Source organism: Lithobates pipiens, unplaced genomic scaffold (genome assembly GCF_037356315.1).
Source record: "Lithobates pipiens isolate NorthernLeopardFrog02 unplaced genomic scaffold, aLitPip1_a1.2 Scaffold_13, whole genome shotgun sequence".
NCBI classification, from domain to species: Eukaryota; Metazoa; Chordata; class Amphibia; order Anura; family Ranidae; genus Lithobates; species Lithobates pipiens.
In genome coordinates this window covers 240,885,889-240,898,251 of record NW_027507718.1, presented here as the reverse complement: position 1 = coordinate 240,898,251, position 12,363 = coordinate 240,885,889, and the positions used below count along the sequence as shown (strand labels likewise).

General features: G+C 40.4%; 1 protein-coding gene across 1 annotated transcript in view; it reads left to right on the top strand.

Moving 5' to 3' along the window:
- Nucleotides 1–10,559, top strand: part of GPAT3 (glycerol-3-phosphate acyltransferase 3) — an 87,753-nt gene extending 77,194 nt beyond the window's left edge. The window contains exons 9-12 of the mRNA XM_077476416.1: nt 508–593; nt 4,222–4,350; nt 6,387–6,466; nt 9,735–10,559. Of these exons, the coding sequence (XP_077332542.1) occupies nt 508–593; nt 4,222–4,350; nt 6,387–6,466; nt 9,735–9,858 (419 nt within the window). The 3' untranslated portion in view covers nt 9,859–10,559. The remainder of the gene's footprint in view (nt 1–507; nt 594–4,221; nt 4,351–6,386; nt 6,467–9,734) is intronic.
- Nucleotides 10,560–12,363: the final 1,804 nt, after the last annotated feature.

Genomic DNA, 12,363 nt, shown 5'->3' with positions numbered 1-12,363 from the left:
CTAAGCAGGGTAACACTTGCAGTGCAGGTACAGCCCCACTGTAAGGAAGGATTTTTAGGTTTCTTTGATTTGGGCTTCAAATAAAAGTGTGAATAAATCTCCCAGGCAGCATGGTGTTTAACCATTAAACCTTGTGTGCTTATGTAGATATAGTTTAATTATGTATGTTCTAGCAGTCCAACACTGTCAGGATTGATTATATCCTTAGGGTAGATTAAGCAGACTTAAAGTATCTAAAGCCAAAACTTTTATTTATTTATTTTTTGATGAATTCTAGAATAGTTAAAACCCCTGTCTATTTTTTATTTATTTTTTCTGCTGTCCGCATCCTCTTGGGAAGATTTCCCTACTACAGTGGTAATTTGTTTCATGTAACTACATGGTGAAGTATGACAAAGCATTATTTTGAGTAGACAGAGTCTTTAACAACTAATGGTTTATTTAATAAATGATTTCTGTATTTTTTATTCTTATGCAAAAGTGAATATTTTTTTTTTTTTTTTGCAGGAACCTGTATTAATAACACTTCAGTTATGATGTTTAAAAAAGGAAGTTTTGAAATAGGTGGCACAATATACCCAGTAGCAATAAAGGTAAGACAGATTGTTGTCAGATTTTGCAAACAGTGAATGCGTATACAGAACATGCATATGTGGGGGACAATTGGTAAGTCTGTGATTAGACACCCAAGATACAAATAAAAATGTTCTTGCCACTATTGTGCTAATAAAGTGGGAATCAAAAACGCCTGGTGATCCCATAGGAGAGCAGCTCACCGTCACAATTGACCTCCCAGATTATTAAAAGGTCTGACATTGGTTTTGTACAATCCTCACTTTAAGAGATGCGATGGCTCAAGTTCCTCCTTTAGTGGGTGGTGCTTTAGAGCTGCCGGTTATGTAAGAGTGATGGCAATGACTTCCCATCGGCTCCCCGGGAGTTTGTTCAGATGAAACACATATTTTTACGGTGGGTTCCCAGTGTCTCCATGCTTGGACGTTTTTTGAGCTATGGGAATGCTACAATCTTTGTATATGAGGATGGCAGTCTGATTGTGATGGTGGGCTGCTCTCCTATGGAATTAGTCACTGGGTGTTTTTGCTTCACACTTTATGAACACAACGGTTTTAAATAAAAAATTATTCGGACAATTTTTCTTTAACCAGTCAACCAGAACACCACCACACCAGTCATATGATGTTGTACTGCACTGGTGACATTTAAAAAAAAAAAAAATAATTCTACTGGAAAAAAAACCCACATTTTATTTTAATTTCTTCATTTTCCAAGCTGTGACAAAAATCACAACTTAAAAAAAAATTGCCATGTCTCCTAATTACCTCAGACTGCCTACTTTCCAAAAAAGGGTCATTTGGGGGGATATTTATACTGTCCTGGCATTTTAAGGGCCTCGAGAAATGAGATGGGCCGTCAGTACATTAGGATTGATCAATTTTCAAATATGTGTATACTATAGTTTGTAGATGCTATAACTTTCACACAAACCAATTAACATACTTTTTAAATTTATTTGGATTTTTTTTTATCAGACATGGAGCAGAATACACTTTGGCCTAAAATTTTATGAAGACATTTCGATTTTATTGGCTACGTTTTTATAACTGAAAGTAGAATTTATTTTTTTATAGCAAAAAATAAAAAAAACAGTGGTGATCAAATACCACCAAAAGTAGGGATCGCCCGATTATCGGTGAGATTAATTATCAGCGGCTGATATTCACTTTTTTTTTTAAGTGTCGGGCACAAACGTACCCAATATTACCGATTTATTGTTTCAAGGAGTTATACCGGGGAAATGCCTGCAGCTGCGGATCATCAGCCACTCGGCTGTTATTACGTCCGTACACCTCCCGCCGCTCTCCCGTCCCACCGGGAGGCCTGGGCAACCAGTCGGCACGATCGCCGGCTGGCCAAAGACCCAAACAAAACGTCATTGTTGTTTTGGATCTAGTAACTCAGAAACTATGTCATGACATCACTTCCTGGATCACTGGCATCTTAAAGGCATCGGTTTAAAAAAATATATGACGTATTCAAAAATGCTGATCTTGACGTTTTGAATACTTTCAAGTGCCGAGGGGGGGTTTGAGGTCTTATACACCCCTGATCCCTCCATAAAGAGTACCTGTCACAAGGGATGATTACATTCCTTGGGACAGCAATAACAGTGATAAAGTCCCCCCCCCTTTTTTTTTTTTTTAATGTGCAGAATATTGGCACGCAATATCTGCCTGAGAGGTGGCTGAAATGAGGCCTATTCATGTGCGATTTTTATTTTTATTTTATTTTTTTCCTTAATTTACCGTAGCATGAAAAATATGTGAACTCCGTGTAATTAACTGGCTTTCTGCAGTATTTTGCCATAAAATGTGATCTGGTTCTTGCCTAAGTTGCAGCTACAGACAGACACAATGGGGGTTATTTACAAAAGGCAAATCCACTTTGCACTGCAAGTGCACTTGGAAGTGCAGTCACTTTCAATCTAAGGGGTAGATCTGAAATTAGGGGAAGCTCTGCTGATTTTATCATCCAATCATGTGCAAGCTAAAATGCTGTTTTTTTTATTTTCCTTGCATGTCTCCCTTCGGATCTACAGCGGCTTTACTTATAAGTGCACTTGCAGTACAAAGTGGATTTTCCTTTAGTGAATAACCCCCATTGTTTTTAAGCTGATAGCATACAAACAATTCTAATTTCTTATGTCTTTATTGAACACACCCATTCAATAAATTACATTTACATTATTAAATTGCTCACAAAAAATTAATTTTCTAAAGACTCATGTCTTTGAGAAAATACCTTGGAGTGTTTTCTTTCCAAAATGTGGTAATCTAGTGGGTGTTTCCACTGTCTTTGTGCTCCATGGCCTCCAAAATGTAATGGGCAGTCAAGCATATGTGTAATTTATGCATAATATATGCCCCTTGAATGCCCGAAGGTGCATCTAGGCTGTGAAAGTTTCACACATATGGTTATAAAAAAGTTTGGGTTCCCTCGTGCTATCAAAGTGAAATGATATCTAAATGTGGTATATCCGTTAAATTGCTGCTAGACCTAAAGTGTATACCATGCACTAAATTAAAAATGAATAAAAATAGTGATCAGCACAACCTATATACCATATAATTAAAAAAAACGGCACATCTTTAAAAAAAACTCACCATGCTTCTTACTAAATAGCTTAGACTGTCTAATTTACACAATAGGGTCATGCTGGGGGGGGGGGGGGGTGTATTTTTACTGCCCTGGCATTTTAGGGTCTGAGATGGGCAGTAATCAGGGCTGATCAGTTTTTATATGTGTATATATAGATGTATATCATAGTTTGAAAACACTAACTTTCAGACAGACTAAAGAATTCACACTGTTTTGGGTTATTTTTTACTAAAATGATGTAGCAGAATACATTTTGGCCTAATTTTATAAAGAAAGAATATTTGCAACATTAATAACAAAAACTAAGAAATATATATATATTTTTTCTAAATCTTTGGCATGTTTTTGTTTTAAATAGCAAAAAATGAAAACCCCAGTGATGATTAAATGCCACCAAAAAAAGCTCTATCAGTCTACCTGCACAACATTTGAAGGCACCTTGTGTTTCTGTTGTGACTTAGATGAGGATCATATTCCAGATGAGAATCAAATTCCAAGGGCATCACGTAATTTTTCTTTTCACAGTATAAAATGGAGGTTATAGAAAAGGAGAAGATAAATGAAAATACACAAAAATCCAAGATGAACGGGAACAAAGGGAATTAATACAAGGAGAGCTTGCTGTTGGGAGTATCTAAGATGTAGAAGAAGCTTGGGGCTGACTGTCCATTACTTATCCAACTAAAATATCACTTTGGGTGGAGGGATTCTTTAAGAAAAAAACTTTGACATGTATACGATTGTCTTTGTAGATGACTACCTTTTTGAAGTTTGTAAATGTTATAATGTATGAATGAAATGGACTTCACCTAAAGCATTTTCTAACCTAACTAGGGCTTGCTAGGAAATTGTCACGTAAAAATGACCAGGAATATTTGATTCCTACGTTTTCAAATGGTTTATCCTTTTAGTCCTTTTTATTTAAAAGTTACTACAAATAACTTTGAGCTATTTTACAAATATCTGAGGGATATAGAAACCTTATACTTTGTAGTGTGTTTTCCTAGAGACATCTTAAAAATTCACGTGTGTTTCATGTTGTAGTATGACCCACAATTTGGAGATGCATTTTGGAATAGCGGTAAATACAGCATGGTAAGCTACCTACTGAGAATGATGACAAGCTGGGCCATCAATTGTAATGTGTGGTACCTGCCTCCAATGACTAGAAAGGTAATGTATGAACACTGTATTCTGTTCAAAATACACTTTGTTGATGTGTGATGATCTATGTGAAAAAGTTTACAGACAAGAGTGAGGAAAACCGTTGGCTGAGAAGGATGGAAGCTATCTAATACTCAAATAACATCTGTTTATGCCCTCAATAATTAATAGTAGTTGTAATAAGAACTAAGTGGGCTTTGACTTTAGAATGGAAGTCACTATTTGCATTATTGAAGAGCTCCGTTAAAGAAAATGTATGTGCAGACACCACTAGGTATCTGTAATGAAACTAGAACTCCAGGAATAATGGGACATAACAGACTTCACACATGTGCGGTGTGAATTTCCCTTCAGTTTTCTCTGCGAATTTCCAAAGCAACTGTTCAACCGTTCAGCTGCAATTTAGATGCGGATTCAAATTCTTGGAGCCGGTGGCCACTGGTGTCTTTAACATTTGCTGGCTGTTAGGCAATGGACCAGGAAGCTGGCTGCCACATCCTTAACAGTTGACTCATCAGCTGAATGTAAAAAAAAAAAATCAAACACTGCTGGTGTTCTGCTAAATTAGCCAATTCATTTACAGGCGGTGGGAGTTGAGCTGGAGAAGGAATCTGCCGGAGGCAGAAATTTACCATAGCGTTGACCAAGGACCAGATGGTCCCTGGTCATCAATATGGCGCTCGGAGGTCAGGAGCGGCATTGACATCATGTCCGGCCCCCGGCAGTTGTTAACACTGTATTTGTAGTTGTATTTGGCTGGAAAGCCTGAGATCCTTCTTTTTTTTTTTTATTTCTTTTTTTTTCTCAGGCTTTCCAGCCTAGAGAAGAGGAGGACCTGTCATGCACTATTCCCATTACAAAGTGCACACAGAAGCAAATGCATACATAGGTCACGTACGCATATGTAAACAATGTTCAAACCACATATGTGAGCTATTGGTATTAGAGCAAGAGCAATAAAGAAAGTCATCGGTTTTTAAGGACATGGCGGCTGGTTTGCCGGCCTGGTCCTTGGCAACCAGCAATGAAGAATGCCGACGACTGCCTGCTTCTAAAATTTGAACCATATCTAAATTGCAGCTAAACTACTACCCTGGAAATTCACAGTGAAAACGGACCTGAAATTCACACCATACATTTGTAAACTCAGTCTGAAGGATTGGGCTTCATCCTTTCCGATAAATGCTCACTGTCCCTACTTCTGTGGGTGCTGCTTGGGCTTTTTCAGCAGGAAACAATGATTACCTAGATTTGCAAGAAAAATAAGATTCTTATACTCAACATAAACTCCTTTTCTTGGAATCCATCGAGACACAGTCCCCACGTGTATGCTCTCTGTTCTGCTTGCTACAAAAATTAGGCCTGTCGGTAGTAGGAAGGGTTATCCTGGGCTGGCCTTGAGTCTTTTTTTTTTTTTTTTTTTTTTTTTTTTTTGGCAGTGTCTGATTCGCCTGTAGGTGCCAGTATAACCATGAGCTGAAATCTCCTGCATCTTTCAGTGTGCTTCAAGAAAATGAATTTGTAATAAGTACACACACATGCTTTTCTTCTTTCTTATTATATAGTACGGTAGTACCTTAGATTACAAGCATAATCCGTTACAGAAGCATGCTTGTAATCCAAAGCACTCATATATCAAAGCAAGTTTCCCCTTAGGAATCAATGCAAACTCAGATAATTAGTTCCAGTGTCACTGTATGCAGTACCGTATCTGGCCAGAGGTTGGGGGGGGGGGGCGCCTAAGACTCAGATGCTACGAGAAACTCGGGAACTGAGTGTTTCCGAGGTTCTCTGAGTTTCTACGAGGTTCACCGGTGCCCCCTCACCTCTGGCCACATGCGGTACTGCGCACCCCAGAGGCTTGAATCCTGTTTGTCTTGCGAGATGATGCTCGCAAATCGAGCCATGTTTTTTTTTTTTTTTTTTTTTTTTTTAAACGGCTCGTATTGCAAAACACTCGTAAACCGCATTATTTGCAATCCGAGGTTTTACTGTACTTATATTAATGCATAATAAAATGAAAAGTATATTCCTTGTATTTGCAGGAGGGAGAAGATGCTGTTGAGTTTGCCAACAGAGTTAAGTCTGCAATTGCGAAACAAGGTGGACTGGTAGAGTTGCCATGGTAAAAATTTTTCTTTTTTTGCCGCATATATTTTAATGTAAACAAAAAAAAATGCAATGTCTGTCATATTGCAAAATGTCATTCATGTAAAATGTTTACAAGTAGTATCTCCGGGGGAGAACTAAGGCTCATTTTCTGCAGTACAGTGGTACATGCCATCTCAAAATTCCGGTGCCGAAATGTGTGTTTTCCAGCAGTTTTTGGCTGTCCAGGGCAATCATAGACAGAACAGATACATTCTGTACAGATTTCTACTGGGGAGCTGTTTATTGGCAGGGGGGTTCTCCTAATTTCATGTTGCAGTCATCATAACTGGGACAGGAAGTGAAGGAAATTTTCCCAATGGAAACATAAGTGACAGTACACAAGGGTTTAACCTTTCTCCTCTGGAGTTTGACTTTTAGAAAGGCATGACTCATGCATTTTCTAGGTGTTTACTTTAGACTGAAAGCTTCATTCTCCAATATCCCTGACAGACATTCATTTACACCCAAGTAGTTATTCTATTAAAGCATATCTGCACCCAAAAACAAAATGTAATATTGCTGCTTTACCATTCTTTAGATGTAGTGGCTGTAATAATTTTCAGTTTTAGTTTTGTCCGTATGGCCAAAGCAGCTTTTTTGGTCCTTCTTCTGCTATGGATCACAGGAGTGTTTGTTCTTCACTCCTGTGACCTGGTTTTGGGCTCGACTGATATCACTTAACTGGTCCAAGCTGGGGAAAGATACAGATTTTAAAGTCTGGGTCCACCTATGGACCTAGACTGGCAGCTGGCTCAGCCTCTCAGCTGTGCTGCTGCGAGACTAAGCCAGCTGCTCCCTCCCCTCCACAGCCCAGAACTCCAGTGAACGCCAGAGGGGCAGAGAGCCGGTGACTGACAGTCAGAGCGATCAGCGGTGTTTGATTGTTCAGCTCTCAATGCAGAGTTGGCGGGTGACAGATACAGCATTGGATTGAGGCTGCATCCACCTAGTATTAGGGGGTTTTTTATACCCCATGCTGCTTTTAATGTAAAGCCCCGTACATATGGGCAGAATGTCAGGAGCCAGTTAAAAACAAAAAAAAAACTGCTGGCATTCTGCCCTTGTGTCATTCTGTCCGACAGAAGCCAGTTGTTCAGCCGGCTTCGGAAAACCAGCAGCCGACTGACTGCCAATCATGCTCTTAGCCAATGGCAGAGAGTGCTGACCAGAGTGTTCTGTCAGTACACAACAGCTCAGCGGGAGAAATCACTGTGAGTGAAGAAAAAAGGGGGAAAACGCTGCGCTACCTAGTAATTTTGCAATACAAATAATAAATGTGAAATAACACAAACCAGCAGCTGACATACAAACAAACCAAGTCAAATAACTGTATATAACCAAAAAATGTAGCGCTAGGATAACATATAAATGTGAGGTAACTAGATATAAATAGCTCCTAAACCTAATAGGATTAGCAGTGAAACAACCTACTCAATGACAGCATGCATAATATATGTTATGCTGCTCAATAGGTAAAAATAAGTAAAAATTATTTAGTGAAAAATATTTTGAAGAAGCAAAAAAATGACAGTCTATATTTGAACAAATGATTAAAATGTCCAACAGGAGCAAGTGGTAAACCGACTAGATTCAAATATTCCGTGTGCCCAAACCGTAAAAGCCTTCAACCATCAGCCAGGATTTTTCACAGAAAAAAGTAGGTACTCTTACCAAAAGTGGTGGACACAAAATACCATACAGCAAATGTGTCATACAAGCTTGTAAAGGCTCCACACGTTACAAAGAACTCGTACACATTGGATCGTGGGTCACACTCAGAACAGCCGATGTACTCTCTATTGTCCAACTTCTGGATTGGTTCACCGAACTCCACAGGCCTCAACGAACTTCCAGCTGTCTCCCAAAGGTTCTAATCCAAAGTAGCTCCAAAGGGGTTGGTGTACTCCTGGAGCCCCTTCATGAACCACACGGTGTTTCTGTACAGAGACATGTCCCCCATACTCATTCACATAGGGTAGGGGGCCGGAATCTGGGGGCCCCCTTATTAAAGGGGGCTCCCGGATTCTGATAAGCCCGCAGACCCCGACAACCAATGGCCAGGGTTGTCGGGAAGAGGCCCTTGTCCTCATCAACATCGGGACAAGGTGCTTTGGGGTGGGAGGGCCGCAGGGCCCCCCCTTCCCCAAAGCATCCCCCATGTTGAGGGCATGTGGCCTGGTACGGCTCAGGAGGTGGGGGGGGGTGCTCGCTCGTCCCCACCCCCTTTCCTGACCGGCCAGGCTAGGTGCTCAGATAAGGGTCTGCTATGGACTTTGGGGGGACCCCTATGCCGTTTTTATTGGTGTAGGGGTTCCCCTTTAAATCCATACCAGGTGACGGGGTTAGCAATGTGTCAATCTCGCCGATGGAGGCGGCGACATTGACTTCCTGCACTAGTTCCGTCTACCCTGGAGCCACGTTCAAAATGAACGAACTTTAGTCAGTGTGTGGGCAAGTCTGTTCACTTCAATAGTCTGGCGGACTGTCCGCCGGACCTAGTCCGCCAGAAAAGTCCGGTCATGTGTGGGCAGGTCCGGAAAGTCCGGCAGACCTCCACTGCAAAGTCCGGCGGGTTGTCCGCCGGATATTCCGATCGTGTGTATGTGGCATTAGTGTTTACCCGGTTTAAGTCTCTCTTAGGGTCTACATTAATTTCTTCATTGTATCTATGGTGATAGCCATAATTGTCAGAATGGACTAAAAATGTTTGCCTTTGTTCATCTAAATTACATGGTGGAATGATGAGATTTGTATTGTACTCAAGAAAGATAAGGAGATTTGTTCTTTTTGCCTTGCTTGACAAGGACACTTGTGTTTTTGGTAAGATCAACAGATGTCTTCTGTAATTACTGAAAATGTTTTTAGCCTGAAAAATAAATCTAACACTTGATACCACATCAAAGACTGCTAAATCAGCATATATTACATTTTTGGTTTTAGGTTTAGATAAGAAAATGGAATAAAATTACATTTAAAATAAAATTACATTTAAAGCTAAAGGGAAATGTAAAGAAAATTAAAGCAAATGGTGGTATACATTGATTTGAGAGAGAAAAAAAAAGCTTTAATTTTTGAAATTTGAAGTGGTATACATGAATATAGGTTCAAGCAGGTTTATGGACTGCATATGTGATTTTGCAAGATTTCTCATTTCACAAACATTGTACAAAAAATGAATTTTACCTTGATTGTCCTGATAAACTGCTTTTTGAATCATCATGCTGTATTTTATTTTTATTTAGGGATGGTGGACTAAAAAGAGACAAAGTAAAAGATTCATTCAAAGAGGAACAGCAGAAAAATTATAGCAAAATAATTGCAGGACCTAATAATATATCCCAGAAAGAGAACAGCCTTGTTATGTGAAGAATGTTTGTAGACACCAAGGACAATGATGGCTTCTTTTGATATTCTTTGGTACTCCTTTTGTACACATTTCTATGATCTTTTTACACAATATAAAAAGCAACTCCAGGTGAACAGCGACAATCCAATAAGGAAGCTTTGCCACTGAATTCGCAGTCGAATTAAAGTAATTTGTTCTGTAATTTTTCATTACCAGAAAGAAGGACTTTCAGATTGCCTCTTGGCAGGACTAAAAACCTATTGGCATTTTCTTCATTCATGGCTCCTTATATACTGCAGATTTTTCCTAGTTGGGTTGCAGATACTTTGATGAGCACTGATGGAACTGCCTGCTTTGTTCAGACTTCACTGGCTGCATGTTTAGTCTGTTTATTCTATGTATATGATTTACTCGGCGGAGAAAGCCAAAATTGGGATAACAGCAAAAACTCAGAGGAAGTATGTTTTTTTTTTTTTTGTAAGTTTGTGACCCTTTCATTGATACTTATGAAATCGTATGCTCAAATGACCCAAAAACATTCTGGCAGGTTAACTGACACCACGTTGGCCAAAGAGAATGTATGTATGCGTATATGAATGTGGTATTGACTTTAAATTGCAAGCTCCAATGGGAGTATTCATATAAATGTTTTTATTGTGTTTGTATGAAGCTGCAGAATATGGTAAAACTTAATATGGGAAATAAAATTTAACTTTTCTGACCTGGAGTACATATTTCATAGTCTCTGGACTTACTGAGTATATAGATGTCCCCTGATTTATTGCAAGATAGGCGTGGACTGAAAAGTTTGTTTTACAGAAATCTATGCATTAAAATGAAGATGTGATTTTACATTTTCCCATGACTTGGTAAAAAGCCAAACTGCAGTCAGCTAAATGAACAGTTGAAATACATGTGGGAACTTCATTACCTGCCAAAAGGATACATATCTCTGCGGTTAACTTTGTGATCCAGCCACCCCTACCAGAGAGCAAAGCCAGGGTTTGGGGCCTCTACTGTAGCCACAGCTCTATAGCGGGATCTAAAATCACCCTTCTGTTGATTGAACAGTATAGGTGATGTAGCACACTGTTGACTTCATCATTCCTCTTCTGCTTCCTTCTTCTGTCATGTTACCTGCTGTACATGTGCGCTACTGCAGGGTCCTATCATGCAATATGTATCTCTAATATCCTGTAGCATATTAATGTGCTAAGCTAGGACATAACATACTTATACTTTTTTTCATGACCATGCATTCTGAAACTAATATTATCATGAGGTATAAAAAAACTCAATCTTGAAAGACATAAAAAGAGCAGCACCGTTTTACAAGAGATTGGATTTTGTCTTTTGCTCGTTGGTGGATACCGCTCTGCATTAGATACCTACTGGGTATAGAACCACCTGCAGTAGCAGGGTGCTAGATACATCCAGAAATAAACACGAGATAGGCCAGGGTGGTCCCTACTGGTTGCCAGAACCCCCCACACTGTGGGACAAGTTCCGTTATTGGCCTAGCATGTATGTGGATTTGGTGAGCAGATGGTACAGGGCTTGAACTTTGTGATAGGTGTGAACGTTCTAATCGGGTGGAGCAATATGGTGTTGCTTCCATTTCCGGGTGGCATCACTTCCGGTTAAGGTCTACGCTAAAATGGCCAGGATCACCGGCATCCTGGCCATAAAGTCCCGGTGGAGTGAGACAGAGGTCCCACACACCCCTCATGCCTTCTGAATCTTCACAACAGGGCTCCTTGGAACAGAAGGAGGAGGACACAGCGGTGCCATCAACCCAGGAGGAGGCCATGGGTGGTGAGTCCTCCTCTGCCTGGTAGGTGGTGGCTTAAGAGGGGTCTTACCCACATCCCTTCGGGGGGGGGGGGGGGGCAGGAGAAAAAGTACAGGCTGTTAATATATGGGTTCTGTCTTGTCTTGTCTCCTTAGAACCCAGTAAATCTGCTCAAGGGTGTCAGGGAATTATTAGACCAGACTGTGTGGACTGGACAGAGGAAACCCAGAAGGCATGTGAGTGAAATAACGAAGTGTTATAAATAAAAGGGAAGTGAAAACAAACAGTGCACTAGCAACCACAACGACAGGGAATATATATATACAATAAATGGGAACTACCGGAGACGTCAACGAAAGCCAGGCCGAGGTCATACACTGGGGAATCAGTAGATGGGTAGGGACGGATGGATGGGCTGCAGAGCAGGGATCTAGGTAGCAGGAGGGACAACAGGTCCAGGATGGGCTCAGGATTGGAAAAGAACAGGTCAGGTAGATACAGGGTTCAGGTTCAGAGGTCAGGGCACATGGAGAGAGTGATACAAAGGCAAGCATGTTAGGGCTTGCCGGGTATTTATAAGACTACTGATGATTACCCTCACGTAACAGCTGATCTCGGCAGGTGATGTCTGCTCCACACTGGAGGAGTACACCCGCTGGTGGGTGCCGGTACTACAGTCCAGGGATCCAATAGTGCCACCAGGAGGTAGGTCCTCTTATTACAGGCCCTGGGT